This window comes from Neovison vison, chromosome 9, assembly GCF_020171115.1.
Source record: "Neovison vison isolate M4711 chromosome 9, ASM_NN_V1, whole genome shotgun sequence".
Taxonomy (NCBI): Eukaryota; Metazoa; Chordata; class Mammalia; order Carnivora; family Mustelidae; genus Neogale; species Neogale vison.
The window spans coordinates 232,487-256,426 of NC_058099.1; the positions used below are offsets into that span (position 1 = coordinate 232,487).

The 23,940-nt window shown below is 58.3% G+C and overlaps 1 protein-coding gene across 8 annotated transcripts in view; it reads right to left on the reverse strand.

Moving 5' to 3' along the window:
* Positions 1–23,940, reverse strand: part of CACNA1B (calcium voltage-gated channel subunit alpha1 B) — a 176,193-nt gene that overhangs the window by 100,186 nt on the left and 52,067 nt on the right. For all 8 annotated transcript variants that reach the window (XM_044264402.1, XM_044264399.1, XM_044264401.1 and 5 more), the window contains 7 exons: positions 21,038–21,247; positions 16,782–16,894; positions 12,669–12,781; positions 10,416–10,547; positions 10,112–10,184; positions 2,970–3,087; positions 710–777 (listed from right to left, as the gene is read on the reverse strand). In XM_044264402.1, coding sequence (XP_044120337.1) covers positions 710–777; positions 2,970–3,087; positions 10,112–10,184; positions 10,416–10,547; positions 12,669–12,781; positions 16,782–16,894; positions 21,038–21,247 — 827 coding nt within the window. The remainder of the gene's footprint in view (positions 1–709; positions 778–2,969; positions 3,088–10,111; positions 10,185–10,415; positions 10,548–12,668; positions 12,782–16,781; positions 16,895–21,037; positions 21,248–23,940) is intronic.

The following is a 23,940-nucleotide window of genomic DNA, read 5'->3' on the forward strand; positions in this document are numbered from 1 at the left end:
AACCACAGGGGAGGACGTGTACAATCACACCGCCCGCCAGGCTCCAGGATGAGAGATGAGTGTTAGAGGCCGCCCACTGGGCCCCCGCTGGGACAAGAGGCCGTCCTGTGGAGCCACAGACCCCCCCGACAAGGAGGCAGCAGCTCATCCTGCCGGAGCCAGCCAGATCCAGCCTCGAAGGTCAGCACTGCCTGGCGACCGCCCCAGCTCAACCGTGCACACTCAGGACTGACCGCTGGGGCCCCCTCGCCGCCCAGGGATGAGCACAGGGACCCCACACCTCCCTTCAGGGTCTCCACCGCACACACGCCTCTGGCTGAGGGGAACCTGCTACTTCACACAGCCACACCTCCTGACACGCGCCATGGTCCGTCGCCCCCCCAGGCCAGGAGTCTGCCCCCACTCCTCAAGGCTCCCTCCGGGCTGCACCTCTTGCTCGGCCACTCTTTCCAGGCCATGGCTTCTCCACGAGGTGCCCCTCCTGCCCTGGCGTCTCTCCCGCGTCCTCCACGCCATCACCACACCTGAGCGGCAGCCGAACGCCCACCTGCCTGCGACTTTGAGGACACTCGCCCAGACAGTGGTCACATGAGTCCTTAACCCTGGACTGGCCCTCTGCGGGGCCCTCTGGACCCACGCAGTGGGACACATGTGGCTGCCCCACCCCCCTGTCCCTCATGGGCTGTGGGCCGTGTCCCTACGCACATACCTTGGTCAGTTCCTGAGCGTTGGCGAGGTTGTCCACGGCAATGGCCAGGAAGACGTTCAGCAGAGTGTCTGGTTGGCTCCAGCTAAGGAAGGGAACCTTCTGCCCCAGCCCCCAGCCTCCCACAGTCACAGCCCAGCTTCCCCCATGCAGAGTGGGGGTCCCCTCTCCCCAGGTCCTGACGAGACTTCAGCCTCCTTCCCTTAGTGGCCACATGCCCCTCCAGTGCCCTTGCTCCGCTGGCCCGTCACCCTCAGACAGAGCCAAACCCAGCGGACTGAGCCGCCGCCTCTTCCCACAAGCTCCTGTCCTGTGTGCCTCGAGGCAGCATGTCCCCAGGACCAGCCAGTCCCTGCACTGTTCCAGCAGACCCGGGCCCACCCCCGTCACCTCGTCCCTCAGCACTGCCGACATCAGGAGCGACCCTTTGTGTGGGTCGTTGGGCACCATCTGTAACTCCCTGCCCAGCACCAGGGTGCAACAGTCCCTCCCGAGGGCAAGCACACCATCTCAGACCCGGCCAGTGTCCTCTGGGGTAACAGTCACCCCCGTCTGAGCCCCGGCACAGAGCTCTTTCCCCACAGGCCTGGGGACACACCACCCCCAACCCAACCCAGATGCAGCGGTTTCCGCCAGGGCCAACCGTGAGGAGCAGCTGGTTTATAGAAGGCCAGCAGCGATGACTGTGGCTGGTCAGGACCCACTCTGGCAGGGAGATGGCCCTGAGACTCCAGGGGACCCATGTACCCGGGTACTGCCTCATAGGCAAGGCTGCTCAGGGCTCCAGCAGATCAGAGGATGGGACACAAGGCTGGGATCCACTTCCCCGCACTAACCCAGCCTGGAGCACCTCAGAGGCCTTCCCACACCTGGAGAGCAGGTCTAAGGCCAGGAGCCAGAGCTCAGGGCCCAGCCGGAGAGATGCACAGAGGCAGAGGAAATGACGCCCATTGGCCAGCACGAGGCCTGACCATAGACACCCCCAGCCTGACTGTGCAGGGTCAGGATGAGCTGTGATGAGCTCCAGGCCACTGCTCGGTCTCGGGGGGTGTGGGGGGCGACACCTCCTTCTGGACAGCGCTCATTCCCCACCCCTACCATCTGAGTCAACACCGCAGGCTCCTTCCCTCTCCAACAACCCTGGCGGCCACTCCCGGGTTTCCTGTCAGCCACCCCCAGGTCCCACCCACCTGCTAAACAGTGAAACAAACACTCCCCCCAGCCCTCCTACTCCTCCTTGCTGGGTTTCCTGCCCCCACAAAGGCAGGGCTCCCTGCCATGGGGTCCAGAGCTGACAGATGGTATGAATGGAGGCCTGCAGAGTCACGGGTCCCAGGCCAGCGGAGAGCCAGCCAGGCAGGGCCACGGAGAGACAAACAGGGTCAAGTGTCCGGGTGTGCGTGTGGGGAAACAGGGCAGAGCCGTACGACGGTCTGGGAGAAGATGACTCACACCTGTTCCGGCCAGCTCCGCCCTTTCTCCAGGCCCCGCAGGGTATTAGGGCAGTGGTCTTTGAGTGTGGCCCCTGGCGGCGGCCTCCACACCAGCACTCTGGGGAGCCCGTGGCATCATCCTTGTGGGCTGGAACCTGCACATCAACCACTCGGGGGCTCTGATGTACAGACGACTCTAAGGACCCAAGTGTCCCTGCTCAGCCCAGATTTCCCTCCCGGGCAGGGGGCCACATCCACGCCCCCTCTCCTGGCCCACTACACTCCTCCTACATCCTGACCCTGAAGCCTCCTCGTCCCCGGTGGCCGGACTGAGGGCAGAGCTGCCACGGAGCTCCTGGGCTTTCCCTGGCCCCACACACCCCCTACCAGCCCGAGGTCCTGAAACATGAGCCCAACAGGCTCCCAGCACCGGAAACCTCACTGTGTATTTCTCTGCGGGTAGGATATGTTCAGCAGGGAGCAGTTTTTTAAAAGCCCAGTGCCAGTTTAATTACTGAATTAAAGTGGGCCAAGAAAACAAGACCAGACCCTCAGCCATCAGGGTTCAAAGCCCATGTCTCCCCACAGCGTCCCTCCTGTGCCTGCCCCTGACCGTCCCGTCCCCTCTGCAGACCAATGTGCAGCATGTGCTTCCCTCAGCCTCTGGATCCCCCCCAGCTCAGGCTGCCTGAGAACATTCACTGTGTAGACTTAAGCTGGTTCCCCTGTGGGAGGACCCGCACCGTTCCCATGGGGGCAAGGCAGAGGGGAGGGACCCAGACCCAGACCAAGCACTAGCCATGCTGTACCCCAGCCCCAGAGAAGGATACAATTTCCAAACAGCGTCAGGACAATGAAGTAAAAGGAGGAGAACATGCCTTTGCTGACTCCGCCTTGCGACTCGATCCCATGGTACATCACTGCATTCCAGTCCTCTCCTGTCAGGATCTGGGGGAACAGCACCGCAGGGCACGCCTGCCTGACCACCTGCGCCCACGGACACACGCAGGTGCACACTCAAGGTCAAGACACGGCTGTATCCCTAGAGCCCAGGGGCACACGTGAGCACACACACATAGGCTGCTAGAGGACAGTGCTTCTGGAGGGCAAAGTGGCCCATGGTCCACCAGAGAAACTTCCAGAAAGACACAGGCCCTGAGAGATGCATACGCTCCAGCTTTTCGGCCAAAAACAGAAGGGAGCACCAAGCTGAAGGGAAAGGTGGGCAAAGACGAGGAGGAGAACCGTAGCTGTGAGCTGGGGAAAGGGGGCCAGGCTGGGGAGGCCAGATTCCCACCCCCAGAGCCGCCTGGGCCACGATGTTGTCTGGGAGACAGTGGGTCCAGCAAAGAGGGTGGCTGGACGCAGTCCCTGCCCGTCAGGAAACACGTCTCTCCTTGCTGCCGTATACGTGGGAAAGTGCAAGAGGAGAACGTAAGAGACGCTCATGTGTCCACCCATCAAAAACACTGCTCACATCTGTCCCGTGGGCATCAGGTCCCACTGGCCGTGGTCACTCCTGACAGACAACCCAATCACAAACCTGGTGAGGAACCAAGCCAGTAGAATTCCACTTACACGGCACACGTGTCTATGAACCAAACTCACCACGCGAGTTCCAACACTCCCGGGAAGGCGTCACACGACACAGGCCGCTCATCGGTTTGCTGTCCTCACCCAGGATCGTATCTTTGAAGTCCACACACACGAGACACACAGACCCCCTGACTCCCGACCCCCAGCGCACAATATCCCTCAGGCCCTCCCCCCACCTGCTCGCTGCCTTCCTTCTCCCGGGGGTTGTGCTGCCGAGTCTCACCGCACGCACGGAAGGTCTGTTCCACACCGGGGACGGCCTGGAGGCAAGCCACGTGCACCTCTGCCCTGATGAGAGGCGTCCTAAGCGACGCCTGCGGGGACACTGCTGTTGGCTGAGGCGCGAGAGGGCCAGCTGGTCAGGGGATTTCTCCAGGGCCTCCCCAGATGCCGGGTCTTCCTCGCCCTGACCACGAGACCCGCGAGTGTCCCTGTTCACTCCCACCCTCTGTCTGCAGGAACTACTCACTGGAGAGCTCCCAGCTTCTGCTTTATGACCAAGTGCCACGCATCTAAGAAATTCCTCTCCATTGGAAGGCAATAAAAATACTCTTCTGTGTTTTCTTCAAACCACTGTAGAGTGTGGTTTCTCACAGTTAGGTTTTTAATCCAACTTGAGCCTGTGTTTCCTGTTCTGGGTACGCGTGGGGTTGAAGACCCACGTTCTGCCCCAGTGGAAAGCCAGCTTTTACAGACCTACTGCTTCAACTATCCTGGGCCCCTCCTCCTGCTGTGGCCAGCCTCCCACCGAGCCTGGCCATGTTTCTGGCTTCTCTCGTCCGTTCTCCTGGTGTTTCGTATCCCAACCCTCCCGCCGTAGCTTTGTGGAAACTCCCACCCATGGTAAGGCAAACCTTCCTGAACTGTCTTGGCGATTCTTGGATGCTGAGTCTTCCACGTTATCAATATGCTGAATTCCAAGAGATTAAATTAGGAGAACAGATGCCTTTGCCACTTTCAGGCCTCCTTCCCCATTATAAATATACCCCTGTGTACCCAGATCTGTAGGCCCTTTGATAACAAATCGTAATTTCCCCCCGTAAAAGGCTTATATACTGTTTCTAGTGCCTTATAGCTTTAGTTGCCTCTAGAATGAAATATTTCATTTTAATTGAATTTTCCAATCGAATGGTTAAGTCACAGGAAAGCTCTATTTTTATATGCTGGTCTCGTGTTCAGCAGCACAAGTGAATTTTGTGTCCTTGGTAGGACATTAAGGTAGGACATCTACAGTAGGACATCACCTTAGAGCTGTGCCAGGCCCAGGGCAGGTTAGAATGCTATTCAGGTTTTTAATTTCTCCTTGAGCTAATTTATGTGTTTGAGTTTTTCCTATAAAAGTGCATGTTTCCCCTTAGTTTTCAAATCTAATATTTTGGCCATAATATTTTGGGGGACTTAAAATAGCCTCTCCCTTCCCTGCAGGCATGCCTCCCCCCAGTCTCTAGCTTTCATCTATGCGTTGTCTCTTGGCCGGTCGTGCCGAGATGCTGTCTACTGTGTTAGTCTCTCCGACAGCAAGCTTTTTACAATTTGGCCGTCTTGGTGTTTTAGTTTTGTGTTATTAACCATTTTTTCCTGCTTTCAGTTTTTCTTTTGTTTACCTGTTCACTTTTCTAGGTTTTTAAGACAAGTACATCACTAGTTTATTTCCAGTCTTCCTTTTATTTTGATGATTGCATTTAAGGTTCTAAGTTTTTCTCTAAGTATTGCTTCTGTCTCGTTCCGTAAGTCTGGATGTCATAATTCACGTCTAAGCATTTTGTGAGTCTGCTGTGGAGTCTTGTTTAGCTCGGTCCTTCAGCTTTCAAATCTGGGGAAGGTTTCGAACAACTTCTTACACATGATATGTTTATTTACATTCCATTAAGAATGTGCTCTACAGGATGACAATTCCTCAATACTTGTAGGAATTTCCTCGGTGACTTAACAAGTGGTCAGTTTCCATGAACATCCTCTGTGTCCCAAATGATGACTGTTTCGTTGGCCGTCTGCTGGGTGAAGAGCTCCACAGACCTCACCTCATCCTACGTTTCGATAGAAACGTATCCCAAACCTCATGTGAGGTGGGGACATCCATGGGCTTCTATCCGCTGCTGCTCAGGGTGCTGTGAGGTCATGCTGGCCCACGATCGCTGCCTTCTTTCTGTTGTTATAAAACGCACTCCTTTATTTTTACCAAAGCTTTTCTCCCTTAACTTGAACTTTGGCTGATGTTAGTATCATACCAGCTTTCTTGCGGATGATTTCTACTTTGTTGACCTTTTTGTATCCCTCAACGTTTTATTTCAGTCCTCTTTCAAACACTCGGAAAAGAAGGATGGGTAATTCCCAGCAGACCTCCGTGTACCAACTACGGGCTTGAGAGCTGTCAAAGGGAGAGGCATCCCCCCACTAGAACGCCTCCAGCCTCCCAGTGGCACGGCGCCTGCATCCGGTCTTCCTCATTCCCAGGCAAGCGTTTCCATTTTCACTGCATAGATGCCATAGACGATACTGTTTTTCATGTTTTCATCCTTATTTAAGTAGTATCATATGCTATGTACTTTTCTGAATCTTGCTCTTTTTGCCTAATATTATACTTGTGAGATCCATCCGAGTTAACACATTTAATTCTAGGTCATTCGAGCTCCTGCTGTACAGAAACCACAACACACTCTTCCTATCCATGCTGTGACAATGGGCATCACTGGCAACACCCAGTTATTTGCTCCTCTAAGGAACACTGCTATGCCTTCTCCCATGCCTCCCTGTCTCCTTGGATGGCCCGGCAGGAGACGCTGCAGAGCATAGACCCACAACAGGAAGCACGCATTTGCAAGTTCTAGTTATTAGATTTTATGACATTACTCTACTCCCAGTGGGTGACCAACCCAACGAGCATAGAGGAATCTCCATTTCTTCACATCTTCCCTAAAACTTGGTATTGGATTTCTTAACTTCTGAGCCACTGACCGGTGGAGAGGTTGTCTTGTGGTGGGTCTAACTTGCATCTCAAGCAGCACTGGTAATGGTTCTCACAGGCTTTTTCGTCAGCCCAGCTTCCCCTCCTATGAGATGCCGCAGGTTTACACTCTGCCTCTCACCATGATATTGTCTTTTCTCTTTGACTGGCGGAAGTTCTTGACGTGACCTGGACACGTCAGTGATTATTCTAATACTGTGGAAATGTCTTCTCCAAGTTTATGACTTTTTTTAAACCTTTTCATGGTGTCTTTTGATGCACAGAAAGGTCTGTTTTAGCCGTCAAATTTGCCAATGTTTTCCTTTATGATCTGTGCTTCTTGTATGTCAAGAAGGACTTCCCTACCTTGAGTTGGTACCGTTACACTCCTGTGCACCTTTTAAAATTTCAGATTTGCTCTTCGCATTCAAGTCTTAGTCTATAAACTCATTTCAAATATGGAAAAAAGTAGGACCCAATTTCCTGTTTGGTTCTGTGGATAACCAAATCATCCCGGGCCGTCTGCAGTCACACTTCATGCTGGAGCCCAGACCCCATGAGCACAACATACGGTGCATGTGTCCTGAGTACACACGTGTGACCTTATGCCCGCTGCCTTCCTCCTCCCCAGGGAGAAGTCTATCCACTGACAAAGCTCCCCTTTCTGAATATTTATCTGAACGCTAACCCTACATGGAGTCCTGGCTTGGGAAGTTATTCCTTGTGATCTCCTTAGTTACTGCAATAAAAGTTGCCGCTGTGTGACACCCACCCCCGGCTGTGGTCTCTTCCTGTAAGTCACAACCGGCAGACCCACATTAGCGTGGTGAGGGTTTTTTATCACGGTGATTCTAGACTCATAAAGCCAGCAGGTACCTTCCTTTTTGTCTTCTCTGGAGTCATCCGCATACAACTGGAATAACGTCTTTCTTAAATTTTCATAGGATTCACTTATAAAATTACCAGAACATGGTGGCTTGGGTAGGCAGATTTTTTAATCATTCAATTTCTGAAATAGTTCAGGTTTTTCATTTCTTTGTGGGTTAGTATAACGTTATGTTTTTTCTTCTAAGTCGTTGGGTTTACTAAACATACGGAGTCTGTGGTGCTTTCGGCAACCAGGCGGTTGGTAACCCTCCGCGTCTGCGTTTGAACCTGGCCAGCACCCCCTCGTGCTTGAGTCTCAGCTTTCTCAGTCAGTATGCTGGGGCCACGGTGGCCCAGCCCCAGGACTTCACGTTCCCTCCCCGACCCTCAGACTGTCATTCTTCTGTGGGGAGACGCTTACTAGGGTTGTTTTTAAGATTTTCTCTTCATCACAACACATCTAGGTTTGACATTACTTCTGTTCATCCTGCTTGGCCCCCCAAGGACTCAGCCCTCAGACTCGCCCAGAACAGCGCTGGCAGCCCCCTCTCTCAACTGACATGGGAGCTTCACCCCTAAGTCCCCCCACATCTCCCAGCTCACCTGCCCTTCCTTCGCTCGTGTCCGAGGTATAATTTAACCTTTACTTTTCTATTTACACAGCATGGTTTCCACACCTAGGATTTCTACTTAGTTCTTTTTCATATGAACTTGCTCTTGGTTCTCAGGTATTTTCTTTAATAATTTTGTTTATGGGTTACAAGTTCTCCCTCGAACACTGCATGGGTCTCAGTCACCTGTGCCATGCTCTTACCCTGTTTCTTCAGGAGTGAGCTCACCTTCTGACTGCAGGGGTCGGCCCTCTTCATGGGGTAAGCATCACCACGGATCAGTCTGCACACTCACCATAAGCAGACCTGATGTTATTTTCTTCCTGGTCACACACTCTCCCTACCCCCTCCAGCCCCGTTCAGAAGCAAGAGCACTCGCCATCCTGGGGTCTCGGGCCCTGGCCCAGCACCGTCCATGGAAAGTGCAGGCCTGGCCTGGCCAGCCATCTCTGCCCCTGTGACCTTCTCGGCCTCCTCCAGCCGTGGTCACCCTCTCTCAGCTCTGCTCCTCAAAGGGTCACATACCTTCCCCAGCCCCGCATCGGGCAGGCCGTACAGCAATGCTTCCAGCCCGTGTGCCTCACTCGGACCACAGCCCAGAGACCCGGTCTCCGCATCTCTCCTCACTGTTCCATTTCCAGCCACAGTCTGTTTTCCACTTGGCTGGCTCCTTTGAATTTCTAGATGCATTTATTACCTCTTTGCCGTGTTCCAGAGCAGAGGGGTCCGAGGTCCAAACCAGAACACCATCTGACCAGAAGAGCCCATCTGTTTCCTCTAACTTTGGCTCCCTCTTCCCCTCTGTCCCACACCACCACCACTAACCGACCACATCCCATTCCCTTCCTGCAACAGAACAAAGCAGAGCTCTGTGGGTCACGTCACCTCTCTGCTTTGGGAGCCTCTGAGATGGCGCCAGCCAGGCACAGCTGCTTGGCCTGGCCTGGAAGGCCCGTCCAACCTTACATCCACCAGCCCCAATCCTTTTGCCACAGACCCCGTGCCTTTGCTGCCCTGACTCTACTCACCTTCCTACCGTGGTGTCTGGACACATTCCTGCTGAGCCTCCCTGCCTGACTTTCGAGATCCCACAGGACACCCCTGGTGCCCCACAGCAGGAAGGAGCTCCTTCCTATCACCATCATTGAGCAGAGCGTACTGCACAGGAAAGCTCGTGGCCGCCCTCTGCAAGAGGCCCCAACTTGGAGGCCAAGGGCAGCCCCAGAGGCCAGGGGCTAAGCTGAGACCCCAGCCTGAGCACACATGGCCTGTTGGGCTTCCCTAAGAGTCATCCTGGGCAAAACAACAACCTACCCTGACCCACTCAATTGCAAGCATGCCATTGAAGGAGGCTTCATAAGACAGAAGCATCTGGCACTATCCTACCGGTGGAGCCAAGCATAGCGGGCACCAGGAGCACTACAGCCCTGCAAGGGGGCAAATGGCTCAATCAAGAGAGTCTCCAAAAGGAAACCCCTCCAAGAGGGCAAAGATGGCCTGAGTGACAAGGTTTGCCTCACAGATGACTTGGGCCCAGAGCCTTGGCTTCCCCAGGAGCCGTGGCGGGCACCTTCTCCAGACACAAAAGAGAACCAAAGGACCCCTGGGCCTGACAGACAGGAGGGAGAAGCATGGGTGTGCTTTGTTGTGTCATTCGCAGAGCATAAAAGACAGCTGGGACTCCAGGTCCTGGGCATTGGGGGACAAGTTGGTGGCTTGAAGCCCAGTGGCCACAGGACCCTTGAGTCCCCCAGGGAACTACACATGCTTCTTGGGACCCAGTTTCTCTCCAGACCCAGGCTCTGGACTTGATGGCAGAGTCCCAGGGACTGGAGACCTCCCTAGGCTCATCTCCCACTTGTTCCCTTCTGAAAAGTTCTATCTGAAATGTTGGCCGTCTTGGGGGTGCAGACACTGACCGGGAAGTCTGCCTTCCCCATGCCTAGAGCCTTACCTGGAAGACGGTGAGAATGGCCGCAGGGAAGGTGTCAAAGTTTGTTGTCGGGGTTTCATCTTTAAAGTTGAACCTGAGAAAAACAAGAAGTCCTACGAGGAGACTGCCCCATCAGGAGCCAGGGACAGGCACCTCAACTTGCAGGGCCGTCCCGGGCTGCAGGTGGGCTATGTGCCTGGCACCCTTGTCCCCCTGGGGGGACCTCCAGGCGGAAGACAGGCAGAGGGGGCCCGGGCAGCAAATCTGCTCTGAGCTCTGCCTCCCTGGAGGGGAGCCCAGCCCCCGACGGCCCCAGGCCACTTACTGCCCCCCGAACAGCTGCATGCCCAGCAGCGCGAAGACCACAATGAAGAGGAACAGCAGGAAGAGCAGGCTGACGATGGACTTCATGGAGTTGAGCAGAGACACCACCAGGTTCCGCAGGGAGCTCCAGTACCTGTCGGGCAGGGGGTCCGTCCACGCCGGCTGCGCCCACCCGCCTGCCCACGCCCCACCCCGGGCTTCTCACAGTCACCCCTGTGCCTTCCGGGACCCCCTGAGCTCCCAGACCCCACACCTGGAGCCCAGGGCACATCCCCGGAGCTCCAGACCCCTCCCCTGGGGGTTCCGCGGGGCGGCCGACTCACCCCCATCTTCCGAACCTGCCCATCCCTCTGCCTGGTGGAACGGTGCCCGCTCCCTCTCCACCCCCAACACCCGAGCAGCTTCTGGGTGCCTCCACGAGGACCACAAGGGGAGAAGCAGCTGCAGCAGAAGGTTATCAGCCCACAGCCTGCATAACTCAGTGTGAACGCCCCTTCCCCCGAGGGCCCAGGATGCAGCGTGGATGGGGGGTGGTACTGTAAGACCATCTCCTGGCGTCCCACGGCGCCCACCCCTCCATCGCACTCCCACAATGCTCCTGGAGGCCAGAGGCCACGTTGCCAGGCGCATCTCATGCACCGGGACCCAACGGCACACAGGCCCCACTGGAGTCTGCGGTAGACTGACTGTCAAGAGCTCACTCGCCGGGTGACCGGAGGTCCAACCCCCTGCCCGCGTCTGGAGAGCTCCTCCCCAGAAGAGGCGGGGGCACTTTGCCTCCAGCCAGCTCAAAACACACTACACACCCGTGTCTCTGCACGGCCGTGGGGGTTCCACCGGCCTGGGAAGGTGGGTGTGGCAGGACAAACAGCAGTCACTGCACATCCCTGGGCCCCCAGGTCCGGTCCTCCCAGGTGCCGACAGCCCAGAGGCTCGCCTATCTTCCATGGGTTCTCCTACAAGGCACTTGAGGGTTCATGGAAGATGGGCTGGAAAACTCTGAAAAAGCCAGCCCACCTCAGGACAGCAGCCTCGCTTCTGGAAGGAATCAGAGCCCCTCAAACACCAGTCCCTGCAAGCGGGTGAAGGGTGCTCTTGCCGTCTCCTCAGGGCACTGGGATGTGACAGGACTGGCCACACGGCCCATGAGACGCACAGCAGGGTTTATAGACCCAGCTGGGCCCAAGTCTTGCCCCAGACTCTCCTGCAGTGACATCATTGTGTCCTCCAGTGGTCTTAGGCTGGGATTTAAAGCGGACTAGAAGAGACCAGAACTCCCTGTACCCTGGGGAGATCCGTGGGGTTCTGAGAGGTCACTGCAGGGATGACCTAGAACCCCAGGGCCCCACGCACAGGCTCACTGCTGACAGTTCTTCTCCCTGGGTGCTGCCACTGTCAGAGCTGCTGGGGAGACCGCGTGGAAATCGGGCTGGAGCGCGTGTGGGGTACGCACTCACGCAGCAGGAGTCCAGGATTCAGGGTAGGCGCGGTCGCTGCTGTGCGGTGTGCCACCGCCCCCACCTGCCGAGTGCAGAGCAGCCTTTCCTGGGGGAAACGCGCCCCCTCTTCCCAGCACTGGAACCCTGGCAGAGGGCCCCCTACTCGCGCAGGAGCGGCATCACTCTGCCGCCTTGGCCTCAGCCCCGTCGGAGACAAAACTGAGCGACTGGCATACAGGTTATGTAAGGGACCCAGTGGGATAGAACGGACAACACAGACCCGCCCTGCCACCGCTTCAGCAGACCGCGACAGGCACAGGGCGGAAAAAACCGGCCTGGGAACGCAGCCCCTAAGGGACCAAGCTGGCTCGGGGCAGACGGCCTCCCTCCCTCCTGGGATCAGGGCTGACTGGATGGGGCAGACTTGGGGCAGGATGATGGAAAACAAACTTCCACGTGATCATTTCTTTTTTCTCAGTTGACGGTGAAACAAAGTAGACGGGACTGCTGGTTTCAAAAAGGGACAGCAGGAAGCTGTGGGAAGCAAGCTAAGGAGAACTGGGGAGCCGGCCGGCAGCACGGAGGCCTCCAGAGCAAGCCTAAGCACAGATGCGGCCCCCACGGCCGAGACAACTCGTGCTGGGCAGGCGCTCTGTAAACTCTGCTGTGTTTAAGCCAATTATAAGCACAAAAAGAGATTCCAGACAGCTGGGTTCAAGGCCAGCACCACACGGTCCTGGTAACAGGCGCCCGGCGTGGCTCAGTCTCAGACGTGACCGGCGCTCCCCATCCCCATACCCACACGGGTAACATACTTCGTGACTTTGAAGATCCGCAGCAGCCGGAGGGCCCGCAGGACGCTGATCCCGAAGGAGGTTCCTGGCTTGATGGCAGCCCAGACCACTTCAAAGATGCTCCCCACAATGACCTGTGTGGGGGACGGGCTCCGCCTCAGGCACACACCCACTCAGCCCACACCTGCACCTCTGCAGGGAGCACCCGGGATCTCACGGGAGCCCCCGCGCACCTGAGCTCCCGCTGCCCTCGGGCAGCACGCCCCAGGCCCAGTGCTCACCTGCCCCCCAACACGCCCACCCTGGACACACCACAGGCACGCAGCAGACAGAGAGAGGGTCGGCCGACTGGTTTCCCAGACAGCCAGCTGCAAACCCGATCAGCCCACGGCTTGGAGAAACTGGTGACTATGCCAGGACCATGGCCCCTCCACGACAAGAGACCCCCGTGTAGTCTACCGCTGGTCCATTAACCCGCAGGTCTGCTCGGGCAGGGGCACTGCTCACGCCCCCCCATCCACAGCCCCCTCTGCGTATGTCTCCAGGTGGAACACAGGAGCACTGCTGAGAGCACAGCTGACGTGCTGCTGACAGCGACCGGCCCAGCGGGAGGACGGCCCAGGAGGGGCCAAGCTTGCCGCCAGCTGTCCTCAGTGAGCCTGGGCACCTCCAGCAGGCACACAGCAGCCAGGCGCTTGTCTGGGGCTGGAGCTCACCGTTTCCTCAATCTGTGTTCTTACTGTGGGTCGTGAGACGGCCCCTAAGATGGCCCACAGGGATCCCCACTGCTTGGTACCCCGCCTTGTATAGCCCTGTCCCTCAGGGATGGGTTGGACCTCGTGACTCACTTCCAGCAAACAGAGCTGGCAGAAGTGACGGGCTGTCACCTCTGAGACGCGGTCACAACGACTGGCTTCCTCCTTGGTGCTCTGAGCTCTGCTGCAGCTCCCCAGCTGCCGTGATGGAGAACATGAGGGAGCCTGGGGAGAGGCCCCCGTGACCAGGGACTCAGGGCCATTGGCCACAAGCAGGAGCTTAAGTGTGAGCTCCCCGCCCCAAAGAGCCTGTGGTTCCTACAGTCTTGTGGGAGACTGAGAGCTGGAGCCCCTGTTCAGTCACACCTGACTCCCCACCCAGACGTGAGAGATAACCAATGTCAGTTGTTTTAAGCCACTAAACTTTGGGGGAATTTGTTAGGCATCAAGAAAAAACAGTGCACATTTTGGAGACAGAAGTGGGGCGCTCTCCAATGTGGGAGTGGCTTTCAGAGCCAGAGAACAGGCACGGAACAGCACATCAGTGAGCCCAGCATGTCCATGGGCTCTGGACAAGGAGGGACTGCAGAAAAGTGGGCAGAGCCCTGTTGGGTGCCAGCAGGAAGTTCGGCCACACTGCTGCCCACAGCTGTATGAAGGAAACAAAGTTTGCCACGTGGACCAGGAGGTCTCAGAGATCGCCAAGCAGAGTCTGCCGGTGCGACCTGGGGTCCTGGTGCTGCCCATAGCCGGCGTGGGGGAGAGGGCAGAGGGCGGTGCTGTCCGCCAGGACCTGCCAGTTTTGGAAACGCTCTGCCTCTCCAGACAGCAAAGGGTGCCAAGTTAGGCAATGGCATGGTCCAGAGGAAGCCAGGGCACAATGGCAACGCCCTGGGCACCCAGCCCCACAGGGACGGCCCCGGCCGTCAGCTCGACGAGCAGCAAGTCCTCCAGGGCACTAACGTGCGCTGGCCTCAGTCATCTCAGCACGGACACCGCCCAGGGAAGGGCCCGTCACAGGAGTCGGGGTTGGGGGAGCTTCTGTCCAGTGGAAGCCAGAGGAGTCACAGCAAACCCACGACATTCTGAAAAGACTGAGCTATGCAGAAACATCACCAGCTTGGGCTGAAAGGGACACCGACAGTACAAGACAAAAAAGTGGCCTTTGGATTCCTCAAACTCTACAGGGAGGAAGTGGGCTGAGAGAACCACCAGGCTAAAGACATGTGCTACCTTTCCTCGAGCAAGGGGATGCGCACACCAAAGCCAGAAGCCCAAAGGGCATCTCAGTCCTTCGGAAATAATCTCGGGACCTCCAACTTCTCTGCACCAGATTCCTGAACGGCTGTGGGCCAGAGACTCGCTTGTATGTCCCACTGTCCCCTGTGAACAGGAATGCTGACAGCAGCACATCTGGGCCATCTCATCACCATGTGGGTGACAGCTTGTCTCTCTAGTTCCGTGGGTGCACAGATGGGGAGGGACTGGGCAGCTGTTCGTGGGGCTTCCCGACCACACCTGGGCCTGGTGTGGATGGAGAGACTCGGAGACAGCCCTGTGATGGGAGGCGGCTGGGGAAGCGCAAGGACGTGGGTGCCTTTTACATCAGGAATGGCCAGAGTGTGGACCGTGGGCCCCAGCAACCCTGTCTCCTGGGGTTCATGTCTCTGGGTAGTATTTCCCACCCCTTGTCAAACGTGGGCTGGACCAAGTGACTCATTCCTGACAAACAGAATATGCAAAACTGATGGGTCGTCTCTCCGAGACTGGGTTTCTGTGGCTTCTGTCTTGGGTACTGTCAGTCTCTCTCAGATCACAAGCTGTCACGTCATGAGGACACTCGGGCAGCCTGGGGAGAGACCCACGTGTTGGGGACTAAGGCCACCAACCACATGAGTGAGCCTGGAAGCTTGTCTTGAGTCCCATCCAGCCATGTGACGGGCTTGAAAGCAAATTCTCCTGCCCTATTCGATCCTTGGAATGGCCATGTCCCAGCTGTCAGATGCGCTGTGACCTCGAGAGACTCTGGGCCACAGGCACTCAGATAAACCAGGCTTGGAACCCTGACCTACAGAATAAGTGAGATAATACACACTTACTTTATGCTGCTAAATTCTGGAATAGTTTGTTCGCCTTTGCGCAAATCATTCCCACATCCTGGGATCCCGTTAGTTCAAACCAGAAGACACAGACACGTCTATAGGATCAAGGGTTCTTGGTGATCTCGTGACTCTCGCCAGGTCCCTCTGGCCTGTGTGCACCACAGCCTTTCCCCGTGACGAAGCAGGGGACAAGAAGCCATCTCAGGAAACGTCTCAGGGCACACCCTGGGCAGCCACGGCCCCAGCCACGTCCCCACAAGGTCAGGCCGTGCTGCGTGGTGACCACCAGCTTCTCTGGGGCCAGAACCCCTGGGTCCACGCTGCCTCCTCCACAAAGTATTTGGGCAGCGACCTCTGCGGCCCCTTGTCCACAAAGCGGGCATCCTTTGGAAGGTCTAACAGCCACAGACACAGCGTTCCGTCAGCCCCACTGATGCCCTGTCAGCGTCGCCCTGAATCTCCACTGACGGAAAAAGTCAGCGTTGCCATGAAGCTCCAGTTGAAGATTTACTTGCCCCTGCACCCAGGCTCCCTGGTTCCTCAGGCCGCAGAGGCAGGAGCCTTCCTCAGGACGAACAGCCACTTCTCACTGGGGCCTCCCCTGGGTCGGAGCTCCTCCCTGGGCTCTGGGCACGGTAGCAGGGAGGTGTCCACGGCCCTCAGCCTGGGAAAGCCTGTGCAACCTCCTGGGCTTTGTCCCAGGGAGTCTTGGGAACACCTGCTCTGAGGCCTCCCCAACCTGCAGAGGTTGGTGAAGGGACCCAGGCCAGCACCCACGAGGAAGGCCAGACCATCACGGCCCTGTCAGGCCGCCCCTGAAGCCTTTGTCCAAGCCACCCAGAGCCAGATCTATAGGACAGTGAGGGGTTGGGCTCACAGCCCCGTTGAGCTCTCTAGGGACACTAAGCTGTCTGGGGAACAGGGCCACAGTTGAAGGTTGGTTGTACCAGGTGCAGATTCTACAGACAGAATCAGGGGTGGGACAGAGGAAGTCCTGCTGCTGACCCCTCATAAGTCAGAGCCTGAACAGGCCTCCCCTTTGTCCAATGCCCCTCTCTGTCCCTAGGAAGCCTTCCTGACCCACACAGGGGCACCTTACATTCTGCCTCCAGGTCCTGAGGCCCAGACCCCAGCATGCACTGGGCACAGCCCAGTGGGAAGGAGCTGTGTGCACGCTCGAGCAAGGAGTGGGCCGTGTGCACTCAAGCAAGGAGTGGGCCATGTGCACTCTCTACAGCCTGGCCCCAGCTGGCACCACTCACAAGGCTCTCACTCACCCCAAAGTCGAAGCAGTTGAATGAGGACCGGAAGTAGCTTCTGGGCCCCAGGCCATACATCTTCAAGGACATCTCTGTGAGGAAGAGACCCAGGAAAACAAACTCTGCAAAGTCTAGGAGAAGCCGGAGAAGAGGGGGATTAGCTCTCAGCCTCCTCCCACCTGGCTCCAGCCCACACTGGAGGACACCAGACCTCTGGGCCCTCCCAGGGTTGAGCCCTGCAGGCCTGGTCTGTGGCCCCTGAGCCCGGAGATCTTAACTCCAAAGAACAGTGATCAGGGTCGGGACTGGGAGGGGCACAGAGACGCTGGTTCATAGTCTGAAATAGGGTGCATGCCCAGCAGAGACTGGCTCCACGGGAAGTGAGGTCCTGGGACTGGGCTCAAGAGTGAGGACTGGGGCCACACCGCACGCCCTGGAGAATGGCCCGCGGCCCATCCTTGTGCCTGCAGGCCTGCTCCCCGCCCCAGGCCCTGAGCACAGTGGAGACCCTCAGTGTCCTTCTCAGAAGCACCCCGTCTTTCCACGAGACCCCTCCTCAAAACCCCCACGCCACTGTGTTTGGTCTTCATCTCATTTGTGTGTCCGCCTCCCCGCTGAGCACTGCCTGGCCCGGCCAGCACGAGGCTCCTGGGAACCGCCAACGCTTGCTGCCCCCTCACTCTGAGTCACAGAGAGGCTCCCGCGGGCGCCTTCCCCTTCCTGCAGGCACCCCCTCCCGCCTCGCCCCGGAGTCCTGTCCCTGGCAGTGTGGACCCTCAAGGGTCCCAGGACCAAAGGGAGGCCACGCTGGACCTGAGAGCAATGCTGGGAATTCCAGGCACAAGAGACACCAGCCCTGGCCCAACTGACATGGCCAGGATGACCAGACAGCAAGAGATGCAGCCGGCTCTGCCCTGGCCAAACCCAGAAGTGCAGGCTGCAGAACAAGGTCACTGTCTCTGAGCCTCCTCCCCAGGGCCTGGGCTGCAATCAGCTTGCTATTCCATATAGTGGTCCACAGGGCCTGTGGTCCTCGAGCACCAGGGGCCAGGAAAGCAGCTCAGGACTCAGGGCAGAGCCTGCGCCCGAGGGTACAGGTCATGAGCAGGAGTGGATGGCAAGCTTCAGGGTCCAGTGACTGGAAAGTCACCATCCCACCCTTCTGGGGCCTCTGGCAGACAGACCAGTGGGAAACTGGAGCTCAAGCAGCTCCTGATAAAACAGACAATAGAAGAGGGGACCCCACAGCTCTGGACCCCGACATCTGCTTCCTTCCACCCCTCTCCACCAAGCACGACCCTACAGAGACCCAGCAGCCACAGCCAGGGGCAGCCCTACAGTAGCCAGACTCCATGAGAGCAGAAAACACCAGCCCACCACCCACATACAGACACACAGTGATCCATATGCCCCCAGGTCTCAGCTGTGGGACCCCTACCACCCCTGCTCTGGCTTGAGTACAGCGATCATCACGCCCAGCCTCTGAAGCCAGCCACGCACTCACTAAGGCACTGAGCCAGGCTAAGAAGGAGAAGGCACAGCTGACTCCCTGGAGAAGCCGAGAAGCCGGTGTCCCAGGCATGGAAGCCCACGGACCCAGGCAGAAGAGCCCACTGCAGCCAGGCCTGCACGACTGACACCTGGGCAGCGCCGAGCAGCAGGCGTGACGGGGGTAGGGAGTGCCACCCTGCCCCCAAGTCCAGCTCAGAACACCCCAACAACCCGCACAGATCCCAGGCTTCCGGCCACCGAGGCCCAGAGCCCTCCACGCAAGGTCACAAAGCACCTGCCCCACTCAGAGGGCTCAGATCCTGGAGGAAGAAGCCAGGAAGATGGGACAGCCCCCGCCCACATGCCAGACCTTGGAGCTCCGGGGGTCTGGCGGCGGCTCTCACTCCCGGGAGATCCAAGTGAGAGCCGTGCGGGGAACCAGCACCGGAGGTCCTGGTAAGACGTCCTCTGAGGAGGGGAGAAGCCGGAGCCAGGGACCCTCCACGTCCTGCCTGCCCTTCACTCTCGCTCGGCGTCCTATGCTCAGCCTCCCCTCCGAGGCCAAGACGGGGTATCCATTCATTCACTCCTGAATGATTGGTTCAGCTCTCAGAAGCTGGTGCTGCTCTGAACTCGCAGGGGAGACAGAGCAGACCCTTCTCTCTGGGCCGTCCCACACCAAGGGGGGAGCAGGGGCAGAGAACGGACAGTGTTTGGTGTGTTTGGTGTCATCGTACGAGGACAGGTGCTGGGGGATGCGGGAGGGAGAAGAGGGCGCTCAAGCCTGTCGTGTGAGGCCAGGGGCCTCAGAGGAGGATGAGGCCCAACAGCCAGCTGCCTCCCTTCCCTCCTCCCCGCTGAGCTCGTCTCAGGCATTCTGGTGGGCGCCGGGGGCAGGGGGAGAATGCTGGAGGGACAAAGAGCAGACGTGCCCAGAACCCATTCTCTGCAAGCTGGCCAGTCTCAGGGCCGAGCCCTCTGGGGAGCCCCAGGGAAACTAGTCCTGGTGGCAACGCCCCCCCACCTCCGCCCCGCCTCTGCCTCTTGCAAGACCTGCCCTATCTGGCGGGATCGGCCTTTCTCAGCTCTAGCCCAGCTTCCAGGGACAGAGCCCAGGGCGTGGAGCACAGGCAGGCCAAGGCTGCATAAACCCACCTCTGCCCTAGGTCATGCCAATGAATTAGAAATTCCCGGGGAGCCACAGAGAAGACAAGGCAGTAAGGGGAAGGACTCATGGCCAAGGATGCCTGTGGCCTGGCCCAGCCCCTGGGCACTCTCAGGCCCACGCTCAGGTGGCAGACCCCCAGGAAACCGGGAGGGACCCCAGGGCTGCCAGAGCACCATCAGCTTCTTCCACGGGAAGGAAAGGCCTGGCGAGGAAGCCCCAGGAACAGCCACCCCGTGGGCCGGGTCAAGAGGAAGCCCCCCTCCCTGCTCCCTACCCAACCCCCAAGGGGGAGGAGACTTTGTCCTGAGAGAAGTACTAACCTCAGTCCCAAGCAAAGTCCCCAGACACCAAAGGACAGGCCCCAGGACACAGGGACTAGGGGTAAGAGCAGCTGTCACTTCACTTTGCTGCCCTGGGGACCCCAAGCCAGGCTGCCTGTCAGGAGCGCCCGGGGGGCCCCCCTGGCTTCTTCTGCCCCTAATCCTTCCCCTTCAGACAGCAAGAGCTTTCAGTACAAGTCTGGGAAACTGCACCCCAGATGTCACCCCCCTCCCCATTTTCAGGTAGGCCGTGGAGACATCGGTCCGGACCATGTTAAGAACACTGCCCGGGCGGCCCGAGCTCCTGCTTAGGACTGATGGGCTCGGCGGTCTGACGGAGGGGAGCGCGGCTGGCCCGGCAGGGCCGGGACCCACATCCAGGAGGCTCTTCTCTGGAAGAAAGACTCTTGCCATGTCAGGTGGCTTCAGGCACACCAGGCTCCCATGGACAGAGCAAGAAGAACCCAAAATAGGCCATGTGTCCACCTCAGACCCAGACACCAAGCAGGGTTACTGTAGCTAACCCCTGGGCACAGGAAGGCAGAAGGCCTGACCTGAGCATGTAAACTACTTGCGAGCCTTTGTCTCCATAGCTCTGCTGAGGTGGGACCACAGACGCCGACCAGGCTCCCCATGGCCTGCAGAGCCCTAGCGAATGAACCGTTGGTCCTAGAAGGTCAGCCCTAGTCCCTGGAGAGGGGCAAGGGGCCTCTTCCAGGGACCGGTTACCTTCCTCCTTTCCTCCTTGGAACGTAGCCAGGGCCAAAAGAAGCCACGACTCAGATGCTCATGGCCTGTCCTTAGGCTCACGGACACGGGCAACTCAGCCCTGGTTAGGGTCAAAGAGCAAAAACTGCAAGCAGCCTAAAATCCCACGAAGAGCCCGAGAAGGCAGGACTCTTCCTCCGCAGGAGTCCAGGGAAGGGGCTGCAGCCTCCGGCAGACTGGAACAAGGGGTAAGTCCCCCAGTCCGTGGGCCTGAAGCCCTTCCCAGGGAGGACACAGATCCCCGGGGCCCAGCTCAGGCCAGCTCACCCCATTGCCCCCAGGGCCCTGGGCTCCGCCTCACTTCCCAGCACACTGACAGGTGGGTTTCTAAGCTGTTGCAGTCATCTAGGCCTCCCAGCACCTGAGGCGGGCAGCTCAGGCCCAGCAGAGGCCCTTGGAGGCACGCCGGCCAGCGCTGGGTCCTACACAGGCCATCCCAAGGCGACGGGCTGTGGACCCGAACCCTGGGACTACAGGCGCCAGCCGGCTCGGGAGGAGGTGAGGGAGGCCGGGCCGCAGCTACGTACACAGGGCCGTGGTAAGTCGCTGGGGCTGGTTGTAGTGGACCATGGCCACACAGAAGGTGTTCAAGGCCACCACGCACAGCACCACCCAGTAGAAACTCTGCGCCTTCACCATGCGGCGGATGAAGAAGCGGAACATCTTCTCCTTCCTGCGGAAGTACGACGAGCCGTCCGTCTTCCCACTCTTGAGGCTGGCACGGGCGAAGGGGGACCCTGGGGGAACAAGGGGCTCGCTGAGGACACGCTCGCCCTCACAGACGTGGGTCCCATGGACACACCCTCAAGGACATGCTCCCCCAGGAGAACACCTCGCAGGCCCTTGCCCCAGTCAGGTTGAGCTCAAAGCCCCGGTTCTAACCACAGGCCCTGTGGGCTCCTGGCGTTTGGCTGCTTGCCCTGCAGTAGGTCCTGACCCCACCCCTGTTCACAAGTGAGGGGACGGAGAGCCTTGCTGGTCTCCATGGTTACCAGGCTCCAGATGGTCTCCAGCCCCTCCGGGCCACCTGCCAGTTGTCCCGATGTTCCCAGGCCATCCCAGCTCCTCTGTGGGCCTTGAAGAGCACTGCGGCCTCTGGCTCCCTCCCACTGCAACTCAGAGATCGGCAGCCACTGGCTACCTGTCTTTTTCAAAAAGAATTTATTTATTGATGACAGAGAGAGATTGTAAGAGAGGGAACACAAGCAGGGGGAGTAGGAGAGGAAGAAGCAGGCTTCCCGCAGAGCAGGGAGCCCGATGCGGGTCTCAATCCCAGGACCCCGGGATCACGACCTGAGCAGAAGGCAGGTGCCCAAGCGACCAAGCCCTCCAGGACCCCTGGCTACCTACTCTCCAGTACTTCGACTGCAACCCAGCCAGCTGTTTGGTTTGCAGCTGGTCCGAGGCGGTGGTCCCAGAGCGGAGACAGAGGTGGGTGCAGCCCACAATGCCCAGCACAGGCTCCGGAACGCCGACGCGTGAGGCTCCCACAGCTGCCCCTTGTCTCCACGTTCCCACTGCCACGGCTCTACCATGACCCTAAGCATGGAATTCTCCCCACGCAGGCCCCTCTCCACAGCTGCCTACACCCCAGCTTCACGTCTGCATCTGCTGTCACCCCCACAAAACACCCTTCTCTGGGCACTCCTTCCAAAATCAGATCATTGCCCCCCAGCAGTAATCCCATCTGCCCCTGTACTGGCTCGTTGACCTGCTCTGTGCCCAGCTTCCAGGCCAGACGGCACACTCCGTGAGGACAGGACAGGACAGGGCCTCCCGAGAGCCCATGTGCTCCCTGACAAGCAAGTGAGTAGGCTTCCTAGGTGCTTGGCAGTGGCAAGTGTGCACAGCTCGGTCTCTCAGGACAGTCCGTGTGTCTGCAGCACATCACAGCCTCTCTGGTGCTTTCAATAAGGGCCTGGACCTGTGTGAGCCTCCAAGGGTCCAAGCCCAGTCAGCTTGGGCACCGGGCTCCTGGGTGCAGGGGTGGGGGTGGGCGGCACACAGACTCAGTGGGACAGTAATAGCATTCTGGGGTTGGTGTTTTCTTGAATTCAGTGAAATGAGGACTGGCCCTGAGGCTTTGGGAAAGACGGATCAATGAGCTGACAGCTGTGTCGTGGGGAGACACTGGGACCCACAGCCACAGGCCCAGAAGGAGCAGTTCACAGGACAGGGCCAGCAGCCGGCCCTCGGAGCAAACTTGCAATGCCCGATGCCACACCCCATCCACACCCATGGAAGACACTGCCCCATCACAGCCTCCTGGGGAAGCCAGGACACAGCCTCACGTTCCAGGCACCAGACCCCGGCCACCAACAGTCAGAGTGACCTCACTCCACAAGGACTCTGGGCCAGCCTTCTTGAGGCAGCAAAGTGCCAAGGCCACAGCCAGACACACCCGCTCCCTCCTCAGAAATAAGGCCCAGAGGGAGGCAGACATTGTGGACCAGGAGGGACCCACACACAGGCAGAGCCACACACACCCATCCTGAGAGCCCACTGGCTCCTGAGTCATTTAGATACAAAGCCACACACACACCCTGACCATCTCACTCTCAGAGAAACAACCACACACAGAGTCACACAGGTACACATCTGTGGACACACACAGGGCCATGCTGGGAAGGAGGGGACATGTGTGCACACACGTGAGACAGGCAGCAAATTCTCCAGGGTAGGCTGCATGGCCCTGCCCATCTCGCTTTCTGGGCCATGCCCGCGAGGAACCGGGGGGCCCTGCCATGGGAAAGGCCTTCCACAAGAGCTATCTTCACAGGCCCCCCGTACCCACATGTAAACAACCGCACGCTTCTTCACTTGACAAGGCAAACCCAGACAGAAACGTCCTCAGCCACATTTGCACAAAACCGTGCACCCCTACTTGGCTTCTGAAGCCCTATCTCCCAACACACTCCAAGGGACAGGAGGGGGAGCGAGAGAACGGCAAGCTGAGTGCGAGGTGCCCCCCTCAGTGCCCAGGGAGACGGGTGCCCACATGCACACAACGGCAGAACCAAGACCAGAGGCCTGCCTGCTTCCCGGCCTCCACTTGGTCAGGGATCCGGGACGCGCAGGCAAACACGGCACAGGTCCTGGGTCTCTGGAGACAGAGACACAGGCCCTGGAGGTCAGCCTTTCCCAGCAAGCAGCGACCATGTGGTCAGGTCGGCTCTGGACAGTGACCCCAGCTCTCTGGTAAAACTGGGGTCTACGGTGAACACGGACTCCCCGCACATCCAGAGTCGTAGCTCCGGGTGGGGAAACGGTGAGGGACTGGGACTACCTCTTTTCACGCTGTGCATTTTCCATGTTTAACTTGATCAGTGTATATTCTTTCTAAACAAAAGGCTTACTTCAGGGAAAAAGATGCATCATCAAGCTAGGAGAAATCAAGCATTCAATCAGCTGTGAATGGCAGCTCAGTTGG